General features: G+C 39.4%; 1 protein-coding gene across 1 annotated transcript in view; it reads right to left on the minus strand.

The window, feature by feature from the left end:
* Positions 1 to 6,746: 6,746 nt before the first annotated feature.
* The window catches only part of tnfrsfa (tumor necrosis factor receptor superfamily, member a), a 29,682-nt gene continuing 13,012 nt past the window's right edge, over positions 6,747 to 23,416 (minus strand). The window contains exons 2-10 of the mRNA XM_008423498.3: positions 21,117 to 21,279; positions 18,133 to 18,264; positions 13,181 to 13,292; positions 12,253 to 12,386; positions 12,074 to 12,172; positions 11,946 to 11,992; positions 11,542 to 11,823; positions 9,692 to 9,728; positions 6,747 to 9,100 (exon numbers count right to left, since the gene is read on the minus strand). Coding sequence (XP_008421720.1) covers positions 8,799 to 9,100; positions 9,692 to 9,728; positions 11,542 to 11,823; positions 11,946 to 11,992; positions 12,074 to 12,172; positions 12,253 to 12,386; positions 13,181 to 13,292; positions 18,133 to 18,264; positions 21,117 to 21,279 — 1,308 coding nt within the window. The 3' untranslated portion in view covers positions 6,747 to 8,798. The remainder of the gene's footprint in view (positions 9,101 to 9,691; positions 9,729 to 11,541; positions 11,824 to 11,945; positions 11,993 to 12,073; positions 12,173 to 12,252; positions 12,387 to 13,180; positions 13,293 to 18,132; positions 18,265 to 21,116; positions 21,280 to 23,416) is intronic.

The following is a 23,416-nucleotide window of genomic DNA, read 5'->3' on the forward strand; positions in this document are numbered from 1 at the left end:
CAGAAGAAAAAACACAAGCAAACCAGATCTGATGATGATCTGATGTTTATTAACAGCAGAAGCAGGGATTATTCTCATCATTTACCTTCTTCGCAGGCACCTGACGGCCCCGCCCCGCTCTGCAGAGGTCTGATCGACCGCACCGACGCCGGGTGGGCACACTGCCTGGAGAGGCGGGGCGGACCCCGGCCCAATCCGCTCTCTGCCTGGGAAACCTCAGATGTTAAAAAGCTGCAGAAAGACCCATCAGGGGAAATTAGCCAAAACCCTCTCATCAGCGACGAAGAGGATCACTTCTATTATTTTGACGGAGTGCTGAAAAGGGTTCAGAATAATGTGCGGGTCTACCACAGAAGGCAAAGACGAAGAAGACGGAGCTTTAGAAGCAGAGAGGAACAAGAACGACATCGGGAGAATCTCCAAAGCTACATCCAGAGGCTTATTAAGAGGAACCAAGTCGATCACTTTACATGATTATTGCACAAACCTTAAGAGTGCAGGTTAAGAAAGGGAACACTCAGCAACTGTTTTCCTTCTGAATGCGTTTCCTACAACAGCACCCCCTACAGGCAAGTTAATGAAATGCAAAAGTCAAGTCTGTTGAAATGGCATTTCCTCTTCATTAAACTGAGCAAACAAGGAGAGACAAAACAAAACTGAGGCGGCAGACATATTTAAACATTTTTATCTCCAATATGTGTCTAGAACAGAAGGAGCATGGTGATCGTGACATTAAATAAGAGATAGCAGCTTGTCCGCATAAAAGAAAAACTTTTTATGTGCGTTTTCACTTAAATGTCATTATTTAAGATTAGCACATGACAGGTCTTGTGTAAACTACATTATTAAACTATCCACAAGCTTTGAACTTTTCTCACATTCCATCCCATTTCAATTTAAAGTTTCAGATTATTATTTCGTTGGGATTTTATGTGGATTTTCAGTTTCTATCCAAGGAAACGGAAAAAAGAGAGAGAGAGAGAGAGAGAGAGAGAGAGAGAGAGAGAGAGAGAGAGAGAGAGACATCAAAGTTTATCTGAAACCAATATGAGATTCTGGGTTCCATAATAGCCTAATAATGTTATGTCCCGGAAAAAAGCCTCTGTTTTTTTTTTTTTTTTAAATGCAAAATTCAGTGTGTATGTTATTATCTCCTCCCCTGTAGCTCCAAACACAAACAGCGTCCTGGGAAAACGGAGACAAAATGGAAACTGGGCTGTGTTTTCTCTCTGCAGATTGTATATTTTGTCTGCAGTCGTTTCTGTTGGAAAATGCATTAAAAATTAATCTTCCAGCCCAACAAGAGGAATGAAAACAATGAGAAGAAAAAAAGAGAGAGAGAGAGAAAAAGGACCGCTCGGTTCTTTCCTCAGCGCAGCGGCCGTGTGGAGCGAAGCACAATTGTTCCGCAAATTCCGACTAAGCAGAAAACAATATTCAAATTTAAACAAAAAACAATTCAGAACAGAATAGTTGTTTCTTTTTTCTTTGTGCATCGCCCATGTTTTAAGTGCTTCATCAAATGCTTTCTTTTTATAGCGACATGCAAACGGCCGCATTGTCGTTTTATGATGTTTCATCTGCAGAAGTTGCCCGTTTTGTTTGATTTGAATGAAAATATTTTCTAAACATAAACATTGGATTTATTGTTTGGTTTTACGCTGTTAGAGCCACAGTCGTGCAGAGCTTTGGGAAAATTTGCAACGCTGCAACATTTTTTTTTTTTTTTTTTACATTTTGCAACATTAATGTCTCTAAAAATGTGTATTTTTTGTGATAAACAGGAAGTGGAGATGCATGATTTTAAGTCATACACAGTTAGAGGACAACATTTCCGCTTATTCTCTTTGGCAAAGTAGCTCAAATGCATTAAAGCTAGCTGGAGATCAACTTTAAAGAGTGCTCTTCAAGTCCTAACACTGATTATAAATAACATTTCAATCTGGACTTTTACTAGGCCATTCTAACATATAGATATTAGAGTAAAAGGGTCTGAATACAGACACATATCCTTTTACTTCCACTATATCCCGTTGAGGTTTGATTGCATAAAGTCCCATTAAAAAGAAGATAGTTTTTTTTTTGTACAACTCTAGCAAAGCAGCATTACTGTGGCCCTGACGCACGCGATCCGAGTGTGGCCTAGAATTTCCAATTAGCATACCGGCAATTTTTTCTGAAAACTCGAAATGTTTTCAAATTAATAAAATGTTTTCACCTAGCTCAGAAAGATGCCAGTACATTTTTGTTCCCTTTTTTTTTTTTTAAATTAAGCGAGTGTTAAGGAGTTGTCTGTTCTTAGCATGGTGGCTGGTGGGTTAGTTTGACCTTGTGTCCGATTACAAGGTCTTGTTGGAGACTTTTATCTGTGAGACGCACAGAGATGCAGCTCCGGGAAAATGAAATTTGGCTTCAAAGTTGAAAAGAATCCCATAAAACGAGTCAATGTCACCCGCTTTTCCTTTACAGAAACTATGGGGTATATAAAGCCTGCATTCCTGTTTCTGCAAGGTTGATCCTTGACCGTAGGTCAGGCTCAGAAATTGTTTTATGACTAAAAAATAAATCTAAATAAAGGGGGCAAAAAAGGGGGAGAATCTTCTCTTGTAAATGATTGTTGACAAATCTTTGGTGATGAAGTGTAAACTTAAGATAAACATCAATAAACTTGTGTAGATGCTACATAGCATGATATATTTAGCAATGTTTCAGAACAAAAACAACAAAGAACTATTTAAAGACTGGTGATCGACCAAAAAACTGTAATCGGTGCATCCTCAATTACAACCACAAACTTTAGCACTTTTCTTCTACTTCTTTCCGATAGACAAAAACAACACAATTGTAAAGCGGAGGGAAGATTACACTTTCGTATATATTCCTCTTTAGGTCACCTTAACACCCCCTCCCCCACCAAAAAAAAACAAACAAACAAACAATACAGCTCGTGTATGAGCTTACCTTTATTTTAATATGAAGTCCAGGCACCTATCTACGGAAGCGCATTGCTATCACGCAGGAAAAAAAAAATGCGAGCGCTATCACGTTATAACGTGATACGTATCTTGTTAAAACGTGATACATATCACGTTATAACGTGATACTATCTTGTTAAAACGTGATACATATCTTGTTAAAACGTGATACGTATCTTGTTAAAACGTGATAGTTATCTTGTTAAAACGTGATATGTATCTTGTTAAAACGTGATAGTTATCTTGTTAAAACGTGATACATATCTTGTTAAAACATGATATTTATCTTGTTAAAACGTGATACGTATCTTGTTAAAACGTGATATTTATCTTGTTAAAACGTGATATGTATCTTGTTAAAACGTGATAGTTATCTTGTTAAAACGTGATACGTATCTTGTTAAAACGTGATAATTCTATGTCCAGGAAGTGGCGGTATTATGCTAGGCTAGTACAGTGGCTGACATGAATTGGTCAGGTTTCCCTTCATGTTTGGTCTACACGGATATGGATGCTGCTTTGCACTGTGGTTAAACCCATTAATAGCATGCTACTCTGAGCAGGATCCTACACAGAACGGGGCTGCACAGAAGGAAACGTCAGTTTGGTTCTCTAGCTGTGGCGGCGTTCCTGACTGTCTGGATCGAAGCTGAAGTTGGCTTTCGATTGTAGCTTCTGATTCGGGAAATGGCTAAAGAGCGATTAGAACGGAGGCTCAGATGTATTTGCTGAACATTTTCTGTAAAACATTTTTATTGAACAGTACAATAGGTGCATAACGGCAACGGCTGTTCGTAACCAAGCAACCAAAATAAACAGAAGGCTAGATAGTGGCAAAAGACAAAATATTAGATCCTGTTAAGCATTCTTCAAAATAAAAGACTTCCTCTCTCTTCTATTTTGTCAAAATAAATCATAAATAAAGCTTTGAATTTAATTATTTTTCACATCACCTTTTTGTAATTATGTACAATCAAGTTACATTCAGTAAATAATAATAAGCATTTAAATTATTGGTTGGTGCCTATCTCCAGCTGACATTCTGGGCGAGAGACGAGGTACACCCTGGACAGGTCGCCAGTCTGTCGCAGGGCAACAAAGAGATACACAACAACACACACACACACTCACACCTAGGGACAATTTGGAGAGGCCATTTAACCTGACAGTCATGTTTTTGGACTGTGGGAGGAAACTGCAGTACCCGGAGAAAACCCACGCATGCACAGGGAGAACATGCAAACTCCATACAGAAAGACCCGTGCCAGGAATCGAACCCAGAACCTTCTTGCTGCAAGGCAACAGCTCTACCAACTACACCACTGTGCAGCCCTGTAAATAAGTAACTAATCATTGAATTAGATTTAACATGCAAGTGTTAAGAAATCACCTGATATGCTTTAAAAACAAACATACATCGACACTTCAAATCTGGAGTAGATTATTCTACGCCAGTGGCAGAATATTTCAAACCTAGTTTGTGATTTGTGAAACCTTTATCTGAATTGTGAAACTTCAAACATGAGAGATTTAAAAACCTTTTCGTATCTGGAATGCATTATAAATGAACTATCACATTTACAATATTTGTTATTATTTTAGCCTTCTGTTTTCTTTCATTTATTTTGTCCTAGAGCACCTGCCTTTCTGTTTGGCTATTGTTTCTTACAGGGATGCATTTTAACTTGAGAGGAAGTCTTTTATTTTGAAGAATGCTTAACAGGATCTAGTTTTGTCTTTTGCCACTATCTAGCCTTCTGTTGATTTCGGTTGCTTGGTTACGAACAGCCGTTGCCGTTGTTCAGCAAGTGTACTGTTAAAAAAAAGAAATCTGAACAGAAAATGTTCAGCAAATACATCTGAGCCTCCGTTCTAATCGCTCTTTAGCCATTTCCCGAATCAGAAGCTAAAATCGGAAGCCAACTTGACGTTTCCTTCTGTGCAGCCCCGTTCTATTTAGGATCCTGCTCAGAGTAGCATGCTATTAATGGTTTTAACCACAGTGCAAAGCAGCATCCGTATCCGTAGACCAAACATGAAGGGAAACCTGACCAATTCATGTTAGCCACTGTAAAAGCTTAGCATAATATCGCCACTTCCTGGACATAAAATTATCACGTTTTAACAAGATACGTATCACGTTTTAACAAGATACATAACACGTTTTAACAAGATACATATCACGTTTTAACAAGATACATAACACGTTTTAACAAGATACTTATCACGTTTTAACAAGATACATATCACGTTTTAACAAGATACATATCACGTTTTAACAAGATACATATCACGTTTTAACAAGATAGTATCACGTTATAACGTGATATGTATCACGTTTTAACAAGATAGTATCACGTTTTAACGTGATATGTATCACGTTTTAACAAGATACGTATCACGTTATAACGTGATAGCGCTTGAATTTTTTTTTTCTTGCGTGATAGCAATGCGCTTCCGTACCTATCCTTTTCCCACAAATGTTATTTTTTACTTCACGTCGCTCTGATGTAAAAAATAAAATAACATAAGTCCTCGTTTCTGTCTCATTTTCCTTTCATTTACCCCCCCCCACCCCCAAACTGACAGGCATAGAGAAGAGTGGCCTTGAACGTTTCTATTCCAGTGGCATTTTCTCCATTTTTGCGATTGTTTTCCGTCCTTTACATGCGTAGAACACCTGTCGTCTATGGGACTCAGCACCGCCCCCTATCAGTTAGGTACTGTACTGCGCATTTTCACTGCACATTAATGGCCGATCGTGAAGACTAAACATGTCACACACATTCATTAAATATTAAATATATTCCACAACAAATAAGATATGTTGTGGAACGTCAGTATATTCACAATATGTGTAACTAGTGTAACCAAACTATTGGCGATATTAAGAGAACAGCAATGAGCATGCGCCAACTGCCTGCCTTCATTCACTTTGTGACACAGCGCCACCAGAGGCGAGGCACATCACTGCACTGCCTCGCTCCGGTCTTCTTTCTGTATTTCAATAGGCAATGCGTAAATTCAGCAATTTTGACCAAAAAATATTACAAATAAAAACGAATTTAGAGAAAAACAAATGGACAAATGGATTTTCTCTCATCACTGTTTTCATCCATTTTACTTCTAATGCACCCATTTAACTTGCAAGGATTAAGCAAGTCACTGGAGGTAATTAAGAAAGCAAGAGAAAACAGCTCAGGTGGAACACTGTTGCCACGACAAGTAGGCTAACAGACTAGCCTTTAAATTTCTCAAGTATAAAGGGATTGGGTGTGCTGTGGTGGCACAGGGGTTAAGAACAACCCATGTGTGGAGGCCTTAGTCCTCAACGTGGCTGTCGCAGGTTCGATTCCCGGCCTGGCACAAATATGAGGCTTACCGACCTAAACCTGATGTTTGTTTGCAGACATTCTGCATCCGATCTGACTGATAGGACATCTGTAGATGTGAAAAAATGTCAGAAACACGAGATGCTTTAATTGCAGTAAAGCATAAGAGGACTTCTATATCAAGTGGTGTGATTTTACATGTTTCTTTTAATTAAGAACCAGTCTGAGATATTTCTGTAATAACCAAATAGTGAAGACCGATTTAAACTCTTACCCAACCTTCTATTTAACAGAACACACCAAGAATGCCACTAAGAGACAAGATAATTGGTAGAGCTGTGAAAGCATTAACATCTGTGAATCCTGAAAAAAACCAAAGACAAACAAAAACAAGCAACTGGTGATGCTTTTTCCAGAGAAGCAGCAATTAAAACACTCGTTTTACATTTACAACTGTACAAAACATTTATTTGAACTTAATGTAAAAACAGCTTTGTTGTATTTACATCACTTTGTATTTAAAGATCCATGACAACTCAGGGGGGAGAAAAAATGGCTTAACGGTAATCTGGCAATTACAGAACTTAATGGAAATTAACTGAACATCTTAGACTTGCACTAAAAGCATATAAAAACAGAGATATTAAAATCTACAGACACACACATACACACACACACGATGTGGTATGGAGTAAACAAGAGAATTGAATCATTTCCCCTGCTCTGCTGCATCAGGCCAACAGGACAATTCAGCTGAAAAATGGATGCAACAGACACGGAAAAATAATCCAGGACGGGCGTGTAGAGTAACTAGAAACGGATGCAAGCTGCAGTTTCATGGTTTTGTCAATAGATGGCAGTGCCAGCACTGTAGCATCACTCATCAGCAACAATATATAACTCTTAAGTCTGTGCTTTTTACATAACGGTATGGAGGAAACAAAAAATGGGCATAAACAAGAAAAAAAAAAAAAAAGCCAACCTGTTTCTGGTTGATGAGCAGTTCCATAACTCATTATATTCACTTTGGTTTCTAAATCCATCTGCACATTTAAATACATTTCTAAGGCTTGTGGATGCACATGCATGTATGCACAAAGGGTGAGTTTTTAAAACACAAAATTTGAGCTTATTTTTATATCCAGAAAAGATTTCCTTCATCTTGCGTCTCCAGGAAACGCCGTGTAACCTGCCCCCTGTATCGTGGATTCGGACGACGGGTCACGCGTTCAGTCGGTTAGCCGAAAACGGGTTGAACGTCCAAAGTTAATGAAAATTTTATTCGTCGAGATACATTCTGCTTAAGGCTTCATCAAAACCTCCGCTCTGTCAACCAGCTGAACCTTGCTGATGTAAAAAAAAAAAAAAGACACACGGATCACACTTGATGTGCAACGCCGGATTGTCGTTCTGAACCTAGTCTGACAAGCAGGAAAATAAAATAATTATAAAAAAAAAAAAAATGCTACATTTTTTTTGTCGTTTTTGAACATGGAAGGATTTGATCTCAGTCGTTTCTTTTTTTTTGCCCTGCAGGGAGTCTCAATGACCGTGTGTTTTCAGGGTTGTTTTTGGCAATGGTATAAATAATCACAGATAATAATCATCTCAATAAATATGACAATAAATAGAATGACCTCTGAACTTCTCCAGGTCGCCACGGAAACGTCGAGGCAACCATGCTCCGATTGGAAACGTCCTGTAAGTTCCTTCTACAGTGTTTGAAAGTGAGAACACTGAACACACAAAGACCGCGGACACAACTAGAACACACTTTGAGGAACACAATGAAGCTGTAGGAAAAAAAAAACAATGATCAAGAGGTAAATACGTCATTAGTAGGGATGGATGTTAGTATTTGTGAATGTTTTCCACCGTTAGAGAAGAAAAGTATTCATGGACTGATATTTGCGGTGAGGATTGAATCTACAGAACCCATTGAAACTTGACCTGCTTTCAGTTCTACATGTGCCACCAGGTATCAGTGCATAGAACAGGCACGGTATTAGCGACACATGCCATGCCGCTCCTACAAACCAGTGTATATTATCCTCGTCCCCCCCCCCCCAGTTCTCCGGCCGATAGTGTCTCCTGACTTGGGTGGGACACGGCTGGAGACTTCTGTGCTTTCAGTGTCTGGCCTCTTCACCGACAGCCGAGAACATCCAAATGTGTCAGAAAGCAACAGCTGAAGCCTTTCAGGCTTACATCGAAAGCATATTTGAACGTTTTTGGTTTTTTGTTTGCTTCAGCATTTGGCGAGTAGTCAACAACTGATCGGTGTGTCTTGACTTTCCCCTTTTTTATGCTTCGTTTTAGTTTTTTTGTTGTTTTTATTTGTTTTTGAAAGAAAAACTACTGGCTTTTTAAAGCATGGCTGAACAGCCACAAAAAAAGGAGGTAAGCCCTGTTCTGTGAGACACGGAGTTCCACCGACGGCAGCTGTAGTTTGTTCCGGTGGCGAGTAGCGTTGGCGTTCGCTTCTTTAGCTTCAGGGGGTGTCGGCGTGCTTGTAGTAGCCTCTCCTCAGGGCGGCGTGGGCGATGCACTCGGCCGAGCGCCGCTGGTCCATGCTCAGCAGCGCCTCTAGCAGGTCGTTGATGTCGGCCTTCAGCCCCTGCCTCTGCATCCAGTTCTTCAGCAGTTCGTACACCTTGTCGCCAGGGGCGCCGCTCTCGGCGATCCGAATGTGGTTGTCGCTGATGCCGATCAGTCGGAAGAACTTGTTGTGGATCCGCACGTCCAGGTATTCGTCGAACAAGTCGAAGCTCTTCCTGAGGGACTTCTCCGACCCTTTGCAATGAGAGCAAAACAAACACTAGTAAACACTGAGGCAGAACACTGTGGTTGTCTTTGTGTGACATTAAAATGTGGTTATTGACCTGAAACATGACAAATGAAACTAAATAAATAAATCTTTAAGTGGGCAAATGGTTTCTAATAGCACTGAATGCGACACCACAACAGTATTTCGTGCTCACCTACAATAGCTTGGTATTATTAGAAGTGAAATTCTCCATAGCCACATCAGAAGTTAACTCTCTTGTCTGCTATGTAGAGTCAGAGCATTTAAGTGCATTTCCCTTCAAAGGATGTCGATTTAAAACAATCAATGCAAGATCAAACTCTAAGATATGTCCTCTTCAATTCAGCAGGAGAAACGGCAGCAGAGAGAAAAACAAAAGCAGAATGTTTTAAAGCCCTGCAGGCTCAGATCAGGCCTGACTATCATGAGATCAGCAGTCTATCAAGCACTAAAGTGGGAGATCTTGCAGAGATGTTTTGCTTCTTGACTTCTCTGCGATCTGGCCTGGGTTGCTGTGCTGCGCTGTTTTTTTGTGTTGGTGCAAAACAACAGGAAACAATGATGGAGATCCGTCTTACCAAGCAGTGGCAGCAATCGATGTCCAAGAGGGTCATCCTGTAGAAAGATGAAGAAGAAAAATCCATATATAAGAAAATATGTGGAGAAAACATAGAATGCAAAAGTGTTTAAAGTTTTTTTTTTTTTTTTTAGCATTTTGCTTCTTTACAATCACAAACTTCCAAGCATATTAGGATTTTTTTTAAAAGATTGATTTAATGTAAAGTAGAACAACACAGAAGCAGAATACGTTGTACAAAATTACAAAATGAGGCGTCCATTTCTTTTGGTTCCTCTACTTTTGCTGTGGCTGTTAATGTAGAATTTTTGTAAATCATAACTTTTATCAATTTTGTGTTTTTTTCTATCAATTTGGAACATATTTAAGTTAGTTTGGGACCAAAATCTGTGAATCATATTTTTGGATTTGGTAATTTTTAGACCCTCCCGTTAATTTGGTGGAGATGTTTGTCAAAAGTCTGGAGGTTTTTAAAATGATATTTTTTAACCACTTTTTAAACCTGTAAAGGTTTAAAATGAAACTTTCACATGGGTGAAAGTTTCATTTTCACCCATGTTGTAAGAATTTTTTTCGTTAGCATTTTGTCTTTATTTTTCTAGAAACATCATGGCATTTATTTTTCAAACAATCTGGTTGACAGTGCATTCCAGAAACAAACCACCTGTTGCCACCCACACCCTTTTCTTGGAATAATTTTAGGCTTCGGAGCTCAGAAGGCCTTGGCAACTTTGATACATGTAACTAAAAGAAAAGACTAATTCTCCCCACGTCCGATGAGTCAGTTTGGGAGTTTTCTCCACATCTTTGTGGACTGAAAATGTTCCAAACTCGGCACACTGTTTCACAACCCCAACCTGCTTTAAATGTCCCCAGCACTGAGTCCCTGACCTGCTCGCCGTTTGTTCACTGATGTTCTCCACCAAACCTCTGAGGCCCTAACAGAGCAGCTGGATTTACAGAGGAGAAATTACAGCCAGATGAACTAAATATACTGATTGTGTAGCTTCTAAAGAAAACTGGATTGTGCCGTTTTATTTTATTTAAGGGCCATTATAGCAAGAGGGAAAGATGCACCGATCCAATATCAATATCTGTATCGGTCCTGATATATATATATATATATATAAAAAAATCTAGATTGGATATTGGTGACAATGTGTCTGATGCATAACTGTAGATCTAGTCAGTCTAATTCTATGCTTTTTCCCTTGAGCGACATCATGCATTATTTATTTTACATTATATTTAAAATTCCTAATTGCTCTTTCTGAACCATTTGAAAGGTTTGTTGCAGTTGAGTTTTTACATGTTTGACCAAGACCAGTCAACTTTTTTTGTCAGTTTCAGTTTCTTTATTATTTACGTTACATTGGCCGATAGACTCCTAACTGAACAAATTAAAGTTGTTTTTACGTTTCACCAAGCTTGTGAAGCTGTTGGTGTATTTAAGTGTGCTGTGCTGGTGCAGAGTTATCAAATAAATGTGTAATTCTGTACATTTATGTCTGTGTTCAGGAAAAAAAATTATATTTTAAGTCAACTGTGTTTATACTTTTTCTGTTTCTGCAAGCAGTAAATCTCGGGTATCGGTACCGGAAGTGCAGAAAAAGTGGATCTGTGCATCCCCAAGTATGACTGGCTGAACACAAACTCCTGCCAGACAGGTTCATTTGTACAAAAACGCTTAAATGCATCCTTTTCGGTCTGCTTCACAAATAATGCACTACACTGTGACGGCCTGTTGCACAAAATCCCAATAAAGTACTTTGAGGTTTTGGGTTGTCACGTGATGCCTGCCTGCTGATGTGCATTAAATAAAAGAAAGATGTTTGATTCTGCTGCTCTCACCGTGTCTGCAGGCAGCTGCCTGAAGCCGGCGGGGCTGTGGTGCGGGGTGCAGCCAGGGGAGGCAGCGGTGGGCAGCGCCGACAGGCTGGTCTGGGACGAGCTGGTGGTGTTGGGCAAACTGTCGCCCAGTCCGCGGTCCTCGTCCTCCAGAGGCGGGCAGGCCTTGGTCATCACGGGTTGCGTCTCCTGCAGCAGGGGCCGTGACTCTGGGCGGGGCTCCTCGCCCTCCAGGCCCGCGTTCTGGTTGTTCTGCTTCTCCTCCGCAGTGGCTCCACTCTCATCCTAACCGAGAAGGAAGGGGGGGAGAAAAAAAATAAATAAAAAATTAGGTGAATGTTGGTTTTATTTCACGCTATCTGGAGGTACATATCAAAAAAAAAAAAGTACAATCAGATGGAACTTACGATGGGAATCTTTACAATTTCACTCGATTCACAAGAGCTTTTAAACCCTGTTGAAAGCAAGAAAATCGTGTTGGAAAAAAAAAAGTTAGCTAAATGTTGTTGAGTTATAAAATGTGACACGGACTTACATGGTACATCGCATGAGTGCTGTTTCCGTAGGAACCACAAAATAACGGCGAAGATGACAATGACCATGATGCAGATCAAGACCATTAATACAAGAAACCCTGGAAGAGATCGTTTCAGATGAGACAAATTCCCGTCTGGGTGGCGATTAACGTTCCATGACAGGATGTGTGAAACTTACAGGTGTTTGTCGGCGGATCAGGAACCGGAGGAGACCGAGGCGTTACCGTCTCGGTCGGGGACGGGTCTCGTTTTCGGCACACAGTGTTGGAAAAGGGCGTGCAGCTCTTCACCTCCTCCTCACCGGCTTTGCACCTGCAATGTAGTAGAAGTAAAGCAAATGCAATGAGAATCACATTAAGGTAAATTATTCTCTGATACTTCTGAAGGTGACCCGTCACTAATCTAATCAGCAGTCTTGCATATTATCCACTCTGAAATTATATTTGTATGTATTCTTCACTCTTCGAATATGCTCTTTTTTACACAAATGGTCTTGAAAAACTGTTAATCCTTCACAGATATTAACTTCCAGGTGGAGTTATTAGGTGGCTTCTGAAGTGAATTGGTTGCCATGGATTTTATTGTCAGACTTTTTGCCAATTTTATAAAAAGTATCTTAAACTCATGTGATAGGTGTCTGGTTTCTGAGCACATGATCAGCTCTATACTCTCTGTTTATTAAAACCACCTCCGCAGCATGATACTGCCACCACTATGTACTACTGTGGTGGAGATTGTGTTGTCACGGTGATGTGGAGCCGTTTTTGCAATCTCTCTTTCGGGCTCAGGTTTTTATCTTGAGCCGCACAGGGCGTCTATTTACTAATTAAACGACGCTATATGTGATTTCATTTAGCGGTCTCTTATCACAGGGGGGTGATTAAAAAAAGCACAGCAGCAAGTTTAGATCTTTTTTACAAAGCCATTTAGGAGCTACTTCAGATTCTTCAAACGCATAAAATCCCAAAGAAAAACAAAAACGTTTGTGCTTGTAAAGTGACAAAAAGTGGAAAAGTTCAATACGTACAAATACTTTGCAAGGTACTGCAATCTACAAATTAATGGCTAAAAGGTGACAAAGCTGTAAATGTTTGAGCAGCACTCACCTGGCACAGCGTTTGCAGACCTCACAGGCCTGGTCAGGAACGCAGAAGGTGCCTGGCTTGCACTGGCACTTGGTGTCGGCTGTGGTCGTGCAGGCAGTGATTACTCTTTCGTCTGTAGGGGGAAAAAAATGGTAAAACATTGTGGAAAAAGTGTCAAAACCTCCAACTCCAAATCAAATTGGTCATGTGAGTGTGTGCGACCTCTGCTTGAGTCAACTACGTCTAACCTGTTGATGCATGTTCAGGACTTAATGAGTAAGAGAGCAACAAAGAGAAACCTTTGTTGGATTTTCTGCTTCTTTTTTTTTTTAGCTAATTTATAGCCAGTTTGTAACCGTGCTGTGACTTTTTCCATAAACGGATAAGCGTGACAATTAGGTTTCCTTCTTTCTGCTCACTTTAGCAGGAATATGAGAAACTTTGGGAACATAAATGACAGCAGCTGCAGCTTTTTTAAACGGGTTACGTGAAAATTCTAGAAACAAAAAAAAAACAACCAAAAAAAAAGTTCACCTCTATTAACCCCCAGCTTCAGTAAGTAAGACGGCTGTGTCTGCAAATTTAAAAAGAAAAAAAAAATCTATTCCCGAGCAGTTTATGAAATCTGTAATCTTTCCATTCCTTTACTGGAATTTTCTCCCGTTATTAAATGAAACAAAGTTAAAACACGGCCTTCTTGTCAGTTTTTTCTCATTCCTCAACACCATTTCTCTAATATCTGCCCTTTTGTCCTGCCGTTAGCAATCAGGCTTGTGGTCACACTAACGAGCTTGCCAATATTCCAGCTGCAAGAGCATGTTGGCTTTAAAAAGACAGAATACGGTCTGTTTCACCTTAACAGTCGCAGAAGCAAATTGTGGAACAGTAAACATGTTGTATTTGAGCGTGTTCTTGTCAGAGTGAAACACAGACTCCTTACGGTCACGCAGAGAACACAACCGCCGTTTTGTGACTCGCTCCACAACCGCCGCTCATGGGATAGCCAACGTCTTTCACTGTTATCGTTTGGGTAATGTATAATAATAAAAATGAAATTACTCTGCACCAAAGCAGAACAGTTGCTGGTTTTGTTCCACTGCATTTCTTAAGGCATATACGCCTTAAAGGACTGCAGGGAAAATGTCATTTACTGCATGGCTGTTAAGTGCCGAGGCACGTAAGCCCTCCAGCATCTGACAATTGAGGGAGCCACAAACTTTTGGAAAACAACAACTGATTAACCGTGAAAATATGTCCCATTAAAACAATAAGAAAAAACAAAACAAAACAAAACAGGAATGCTAACAGTTTTTGTGGCTTCATGGTAATGAAATGCATTGCAAACATTTCTTAATAAAAAAAAACCCCAGCATACTGTCAATTTATGATCCTTCTGGTCTGTACAAAGAAAACTTTCTACAGGTAAGTTACGTCAAAGTGACGTTAAAAAAAGAAAGAAAAACCTGTTGGTGTGGAGATTAGTCTTAATATACCACAGAAAATTGTTTCTTCATACGGATTCATTGTATGAATCCGTTTCTGCAACAGAAGGTTGCAGAAACGTGGACTAGTTACTTTGGCACAGAAGCAAGCAAAAAAAAAAAAAGTTGATGGCTCATAAATAAAAACCCCTACTAATATTAGTGGTTTGGTGAGTTTTCAGTACTGAACCATTTTGCACTGTGTACTTATTTTGCAGTTTTCCAGTACTGTAAAAAAAAAAAAAAAACTACAAAAATCTCAGGTACAATTTAATTTATGGATGTTATTTTGTAAAAACATTTGATCGATTCTGACTGTGACTCTGTGGGTAGAGTAGCAGTTTTGCAAACCAAAACTTGTGGGTTTGATGTGCCTCTGGGCAGGGCACTGAATCCCAGATTGTCTACTGATTTGCATATCATCTATGAATGTGTCTGGATGTTTGAGCACAAAATAAATATACTATACAAACATATTTGTAGCTGTAACTAGAATTAAACTATGCTCAGGTGACTTTTGAAAATAAATGACATTAATTTAGGAGTGTGAGAGTAAAGAGGGGGAATTTTTCTGCAAAAATATTACTTTGAATATTCTCAATTTATTCCAGTTGTCATAGTAGCCTTTAGCCACAGGAGGAGGATTATGGTTTTCTAATCCATTTAAGTTTTCTGACATAAAACTTCTACGGTTTGAACTCCTTTTTCATAAAATGTCATTGAACGTTCCGGTATTAACGGCGCTTGGACCGGAGTCGCTCCCCGCTCGCTCCTTAACGACGGGACAGACGAGTTATTGGTGTGGAAACGAGGAGGACGCCGGCCATTGTTACTTTTAAGGTCATGCTTTTTTTGGGAAAGTAAACTTGTTCCACTAAAAGTCTGGAGCAGTGAGTCATGACCCCCGACTTTAGAAACCCGAGGTCCATCACATAAAAAAAAAAAAAGAAAAAAAGTAATAATAATAAAAAGAAAACTCTATGAAGTTTGTGATTTTAACATTACGACGAGTGGAAGAGTACCACGGGTGTGTGTGTGCTTAGAGGAAAGAACACACAGACGTATTGAGCTAAGGAGTCACAATCAGATGGAATAGTGAGGTCAGCTGAAATTCACAGCTCCAGCCCCAACATTGTTGGTGAATTTAGTCATAACTGTTTGCCTTCTCCCTAATGTGATCAAGCTATAATTCAGGTTTCATTGTGCCCTAGTGTTTTGTTGTTTAAAACCAGTGGTGGACCTTTACACTCAGTGTTTTGTTTCCTTCCCTGAAGCACACAGACTAGAGTTTTTCCAATAGAAATGTGTCATGGAGGAGACGGATTGATGGACGTCAGCTTGGTGATGTGATGCTTTAATACAACACAAACAAGCTCATGAGCTAAAAACATGATTACCAGCTTGGTGAAAATCAATAAATAAAAAGGAAAACCGAAGTTGCAGCGCAGTCACCGAATAAGGAGTTCAGTTACATTAAACCGTCATGAACGCTAAGCCACGTGAGTCTGTGTTATAGAATCAGGTTGATGCGCCAAAAGCAACTTTTTTCCTGTTTTTTATCATTATTATTTTAATTGACTGATTTCAACTGAGGTCTGAAATATTACATGGTGAAATGGACTGGCACCAAGTACAAAATACACTACAGCAAAGTTCATTCATGTGACACCATAAATGATTAATTAAATCAACAGCAGCTCCCAACAGGAAGTTCTTAAGTGTTTCACATCGCAGCGTGATTCAGAATAAGTGCAAGCACTCCACAAAGCAATGTGGGACTTAAAAGTTTAAACTTGACTTTTTTTCCCCCTTTTTTTTATTTTAGTGTCACAAGATTATGAAAGGCATTAAAAAGATCTGGGTGAAAAACAAAACAAAACACACCCCAAAACTTAACCTTAAAAGTAAAATAAGTGAGTACAAAACACAACCTGTAACAGTATTCTCTTTTCTGTGGCTGCTGCCTTTCATCGGACACAAAGACGCCCAGTATGGGGGAGGACAATGACGCGCAGCCACACCCAGTTCAGCCAGGTAAGACGGACACACAGGCAAAACCTTCCCGAGACAAGTAACACGCTCGCATTCAGGCCGGGAAACAAAAACAACAAAGACACGCCCTGCTGCTCCGTGTAACATCATAAGATCCCATTTTCAGCTGTGGATGTGAAAGGCGCAGGCCACAGACAAAGAGCTATCAGCTTTCCTAAAACAATACATCTTTGACAAGCAGGATCTTTAGAACACTCTGTGGTTATCTGATTTTTTTTCTTAAAAAAAAAAGGCAAAGGATTCAATGGAGGGGAGATTCAGATAGGTGTCAGTTCTTTTTTGTTTTGTTTCCCCTCCACGTTTTAAAGCACGCTGGGATTTTGGAGCTAGTTGCTCTCAGAAAAAGGGAAATACAGTAAAAAAAAAAAAAAAAAAAGTTTAGTCTAGTTTAGTGCCTAAATGGAAATGTAAATAAGATAAGAAAATCCAATGAAATAATTTAGAAGTGTAAAGAAATCAGCTGGTGACCTGAAGCAAATCTACGCATAGTTAAAAAATTCAGTTTAGTTTTTTTTAGACAGTATTCCTTTCTGGCAAAAGCTGACAAAACCTTTTAGAATGGAAAGTATTTTCCAGATAATCATGTCAGATTTTCATTGAGGGGAAGATGCTAGTCTGGTTTATCCATTAGTGTCTGAAAACATTTTTGATTTATAAATGTTGGTAGCCTTTAGGGGATTAGCACAAAGAGAGCTGCATACAATTAGAGATGCTAAACATGCTAACAGCTAATCCAAGATCCTAATCAAACATTTTGTCAACGTTTTTACATAATAAAACTGTTATCCATATTCTCCTTTGTGACCCTTGTTGCTTCTCTTCCTGATATGAATTGTAAAAAATGCACTGATTTGAAAACTTGGGCCAATATCAATATCCGATATTAATATTGCTGTTATTGCTGATAACCAATATTATTTATATTGTATGCATGTCCTTACTTCTTTAAGACCATAAAAAGTTTAACTTAACTGCTTAAGTTAATCACCCTACAATCCTGCACTGCATCGCTGTCATATCACCCAACAAATAAAACACCCTCCTCTCCCAATGCAAATACACAGAAGACAACAATATGGAAATAAACAATGGTTATTAATATCGACCCAGTTTTACTTAACGGACAGATACTGACATAGGTCAATTATGCTATAAATTATGGACTGATTGCATCATGGCAAGGAGACTGGAAAAAATATTTTGACTGCTGTTTGCTAAAATTTGTCCAGACAGGCTTTTTTCTAAGTTAGCAACATTAGCTAGCTACAATGCTTAGAACTTTGACCAATTTAAAAACAATTATGACCAATTCATCTGACTTTTTCCTCCTTCAACTAATTTGAAGATACACATTTTAATTCTTGGTTAATAAAAAGTTATATTCCACTGACCGATTAATAATCAATGATACATTCGTAAAGAAACGGAGAACTTGGTTACCCGGGCGACAGTGTGTACAGGGCAGACAGCGGCTCATCCCATTCGGATGCTCAGTGTACGTCTGCCCGTGTTCACAGGACACGCAGGTTCCTTCCTCCAGATCAGCTTCACAGGGCTTCTGCACAAACGTTCCTGCAAATAAAATAAGAAAACAATCAGACCACAACTCATCACATCACAAATATAACTTAACTAAATGTCTTGTCCTGTGAATAACAGCTCCATTATACAGACGCGCTTCCTGTTGAAACAGGTCACACCACAGCATGATATTCCAGAGTGCGAGACAACCCTAAGGTAAAGCAATCCTAAACAGAGGGAACAGAAGTTTCTATGTTATACATGTCTTCTTCTTCTTTTTTTTTTATGTTCAGGAAGTGTTCGTGTCACAAGCGCTATAAGAGGGAGCGATTGAGCGAACTACAAAGTGATTTGACCTACTTCGCTCTGCTGGATTATTGCACTTATCATCTCTACGATCAGCTCAAGCATGCCATGAATAAAACCACTTGATTCTCATGTGTTTTCAGGATTTATCTGATGTACAAATGGGAGGGGAAGAAAAAAAAAGAAAAAAGACTGGGGCACAGGGGGAAGACGCAACACGGAGCACAGACATCTTCAGTTAGAAATGTTTTTTTTTTTTTTTTTTACTTGGAGACAGATCGACTGTCACAGTTACTTAAAGATAACTTGTTACTGGAAAAACAAATCTCTCCTCCATTAATTAATATGAGCTAATTAACAAGAACTAATTAACAAGTGGGAAAACAAGCAGGAGTGAAGCATTGTAGCTGCTGTCAACAAACGATGGAGGCCCGCAGAAATAAATCAGCTGTCCTCAAGGATTTAGTTTTCATCAATCAAATGCATGTAATTGCATAAATTACAGGCTGATTGATGAAGGTTGCCGTTGGAAGAGCCAGAGGAACAAGAAAACAAACGGACATTAAAAATGAACTCAATAATAGACAAAAAACATTGTTTTGTTTTTTTCCCCAGAATTGAGAATCGCAAATGAAATAACTCAATAAGCCACCAGAATACAGTAATTGCTTTCTGGCTAAATATACTCCGGGCCCAGGACAAGTTAAATGGTTGATCACATTATGAACGTAATTAATTAAAAAGGTTGGTGCTTTTAATGACTTGGACCTTCAAAAACAACACTGTCTTCAAGCCCTGGAGTTTCCACTTATTTTGTACTTGAGCTCAGACGGAGCGACGGGCTTTCTGCTCCTGGCCGTCATGCCTTATTTCCAGACGGAGCGGTGAGGACAACATTTCCAAACTTTTCTGAGTTTGGAGGAATATAACATAATTTATAGCAATTAAAGTTCAAAATACATGAAGTGGACACTAAACTATATTTACTTATAGCATCTAGTTGTAAATAGTCTGTAAAACAAAGAGGGGGAAAACAGTTATTTGAAAAATATGCAAGAATCCCTAAACGTTTGGAACAACGTTTCCCTCTCTTCTGACTACGGTGGTTCTGGTTACTGAATAACTGAGGATGGCTGAAAAAGAATAATATCAAGGGGGAAAAAATGGACACATTTTATAATTTTGCATTTGTCTCAGGTGTACAAAGGAGACAAAGTTTTAGAATATATTTATTTCATTTCTCATTAGTGTCATAATTCTATTTTTCAGTTGTAGCTTTATTTATGTCATTATTTGATTGTGTTTATATTTAATTTTTATTTACTTCAAATTCTTTAAGTTTTGTATAATTTTTTTACTTTAATTGTGCTGCATCTTATTAGGTTTAGAAGAATATAAAATACATTAATTTACTGTTGTGTTCCTCTTGTTCTGACAGTGTTTCTGATTATCCACATCTCTCAGTTGAAAGAATTAAATATCTATTAATGCATGTTGATTTTTTTAGACTTATATTTTTTACAGTCTTCCTTCATCTGTTTTATTGCTATTGGTGACGTTGAGGGATCTCTTTTTAATCCTAGAGATCCAACAATCAGGATTTTCCTGGCAACACCAGTTTCCAGAGTTCTGACTCACTGATTCCAAGTTCAACCAATTGCATTATGGTTTAGGATTACGCCACAAAAAAGAAAAAAAAAAGTTACGTGTCTAAAAATGTACACAAGTAAGGTTTTGGATTTAAGAAACACTGGAAAATACAATTATCCCCATTAGCAGTAAAGTATATATATCTCTGATTTTATTAGATTTTTTTCCAACTCCAAAAACGGGCATCAGAATAAATACAGTTGGTTAATCCATTAATAGACTGAAAATGGTAGGAGCTTTTTATATGTGACGCTATTAATAAATAAGGAAGAAAAAAAACAAAACAGATTTCAGATATTTTAACTACCAATTCCTCATCAGTCTCAATCCATGAAAATGTAACAAATCTCTAGTTGATTAATTAGCAAAACATTGCGTGAAATTGAACAATTATGCTGAATTTACATTTTAATTAATAGACTGTTTCCCTACATGTGTGAATGTTAAAATAGGTTCTGAAATAACAAAAACAAAAAAAGAATTACTGCCACAGAAGTTGCAAGATCATTTTGCAAGACACATTTTAGATTCTGTATTGGGAAAAAGGACAAAATATTGATGCTTAAGATGACCTACACTTCGTTTGTAAAAAGTCAACAAAATAATGACACTACTTTTTAAGGAAGCCAGTCAAATCCAGGTAACAATGTTTATTAAGAGGCTCTTCCTTTTGAGTTTGAAAACGACAAAACAGAAATGACGACCTGCTAATGGAAAATCATGTTAAGAACAAATTTTGTTCTTAACACTTAAAGATGAGTTTAAAATCTTTCCAAAAGTCTGAGTGAATTTGTAATTTTAGACTCCTAACACTTTACAGTGTTGCTCAGCAAGTTAAGATAGAGATTAGATTAGAGAACGTGGAGCATTCTTCTTTGTTGTGTGTGTTTTTTAATAGGGCAGTAAGTAGTTCCTCTTAGAGTATTTAGAGTTTTTCTCCTTCTTACCCTGCTTGCAGTTCAGGCAGCAAAGCCCTTGGTGGAGGTACTGCTCATTCTCCACACATGTCCTGAGTTGGTTTCTCAGAGTGAGGTTTCTGTACTCCTCTCCGGACCTCTGAGGGGCTGGGGGTTCTGCCGCGTGGCAAACAATCAGCGCTGCCACAACCACCTGCATCATCAAGGTCAGGGAGACAACAAAGACATTGGGTGGAGGGGGGAGAGAGAGAAGAGAAAGGCATGAGCTTTCATTTACTTTTTTGTGATTCCACACGATGCAGACTCACCCACTTAAACTCATCAGACGAAGGGGCAGCAAAAGACGAGAGCGTATCTTCATAGGAAACCTTGTGTGAGCAATCTATGACTTAATGTGAACCATCTGATCTGAACATCTGCTGTGGGAAAGCAATTAAGGAAGCCACGCAGCTGGTCACAACTAGGAGCAACATAAGCTCGTGAGCACAGGATGAGGAAACATGCACCAACTAAATTACATGCAGCGCAGCATGCTGGCCAAATTTAATTACTCCGCCATCCCGAGGTTCAAAAGAACAGAAGCTACTTCTTCTATTGTCAAGAGTTTGATAAGGTACCTTGGCTACCAACGGCCCGGTGCTCATATCCAATGTGAATCCCAGAGATCCATTCATGTGTTGGATAATAACAGGCCTGTATAGGTGGGGTACAGAGAAGAATATAGCCAAACACTTTAGCATGCCCCCCAGGCGCTGGTGTTTATTCACACGCTTTTCACCATGTCAACGTGAGAAGGCCCCATTCACTGGCAAACAACACACTTTAGTGCTTCTACTTCAAATGACCCACATTCTTTAACCTGGGCTCTTTGAATGCCACGACATGTGAAACCACGGCGAAGAGCCTAAAACGCAACAGGACACCTCCCTGGGTAAAAGAGAGTCCTAGATCTAGAGGTTTTGTCTCTCCTGTGTGGTGGCAAGCCCCCCTCCCTTCGTTCAGCCTCCACCAGACCACTAGAGGTTAAGAGGAAGAGAAAGAAAGAAGGACAGAGAAACTGTAGACAACACGCTGAAGATGGGACGCTCGACAGGGAATAGGTGCCCTAAAAAGAGAGTGTGGGAGAATGAGAGGAATAAAGAGAAAAGGGATGGAGAGAAGACTTATGACGCTGGATTTGACTCTCTGGATTTGACTCTCTGGAGGGCCGCCATGCCTTGTTGTTCAGAAGAACCTTTCCCTTTTTCTCTCTGCCTCTGCCTTTTCCCTTCACGTCAGACTTTCCAAAGACGCTCAGAGGCAGACGACCGGCAGAGCAGTCACAATCACACCATTTAGATCTATCCAAACATTCTGGGGAAGGGGGGGTGGAAGGCAGGAGGGAAGGAGAGGAAAAGGGAGGGAGATAAATGAGAGACGGGACTAACAGCTTGCACGACACAGGGTGAGTCTTTGCCTGAATATGCCGTGCGTGTTTGTGCAGCGCGTGCGCGCAACTGGAGGCTCGGATGGGAGGGGGGGTGGGGGGGGCTGTGGAGAGGCATGGAATTGGGAAAAGTAGAAAGCCGTGTGAAAAGGAAAGAGTAAAATCAGCGTATAAGCACATGTGCAAGGCAAAGCAGTGGAAAGAAAGAAAAAAAGATGTGAAAATAAAGATGACTGGGAAAATGTGAGCTGCACTGAAGGTAATCCTGTTCCATAACACAGATGCAGAACGTGACATTCCACCAGATCCACATGCTTTAAGCCAATCCAGAGGTAAACGCCAGGTGTCCGATTGACAGTACACAGATTCCCTGATATCCAAACCGATCTCTGAACTAAAAAGACTAAATTCTATTTTAACACTTACCATTACATGACCATATAAACCTATCACTCCTACCAGTGCTGGTTTATATTATGGCTGGTGTAAGGGATGCACACAAAAAATTGGTTGGTGACCAAATTTGAAAAATTTTCAGCTTACCAGTCATTGTCTATGCAAAATCTAAGAGCTAATATGTAACACCAACTACTTCAGGGGTAGGCGACTCCAGTCCTAGAGGGCCGGTGTCCTGCAGTTTGAGGTGTGTTGGACCTAAAAGCTGCAAGACACCGGCTCTTGAGGCCTGGGATTGCCCACCCTTTCTCTACTCTCATGTGTGGAGGCTGTTACTGACATAAAGTGAATCACAGTTAGTTAGATTCTGTATCAGAACAGAGTGTAAATTGAAAGTGAAATCTCTATAACTTAAGAGATGTCTACTGATGTCCAAGTTTCACAGAATTGGTGTTTTACAATTTCTAACTTTTGCTTGAAGATTGAGAACATGCTTAAGTTGAATATA

This window comes from Poecilia reticulata, chromosome 12, assembly GCF_904066995.2.
Source record: "Poecilia reticulata chromosome 12, P_reticulata-male-v2, whole genome shotgun sequence".
In the NCBI taxonomy this organism is placed as follows: Eukaryota; Metazoa; Chordata; class Actinopteri; order Cyprinodontiformes; family Poeciliidae; genus Poecilia; species Poecilia reticulata.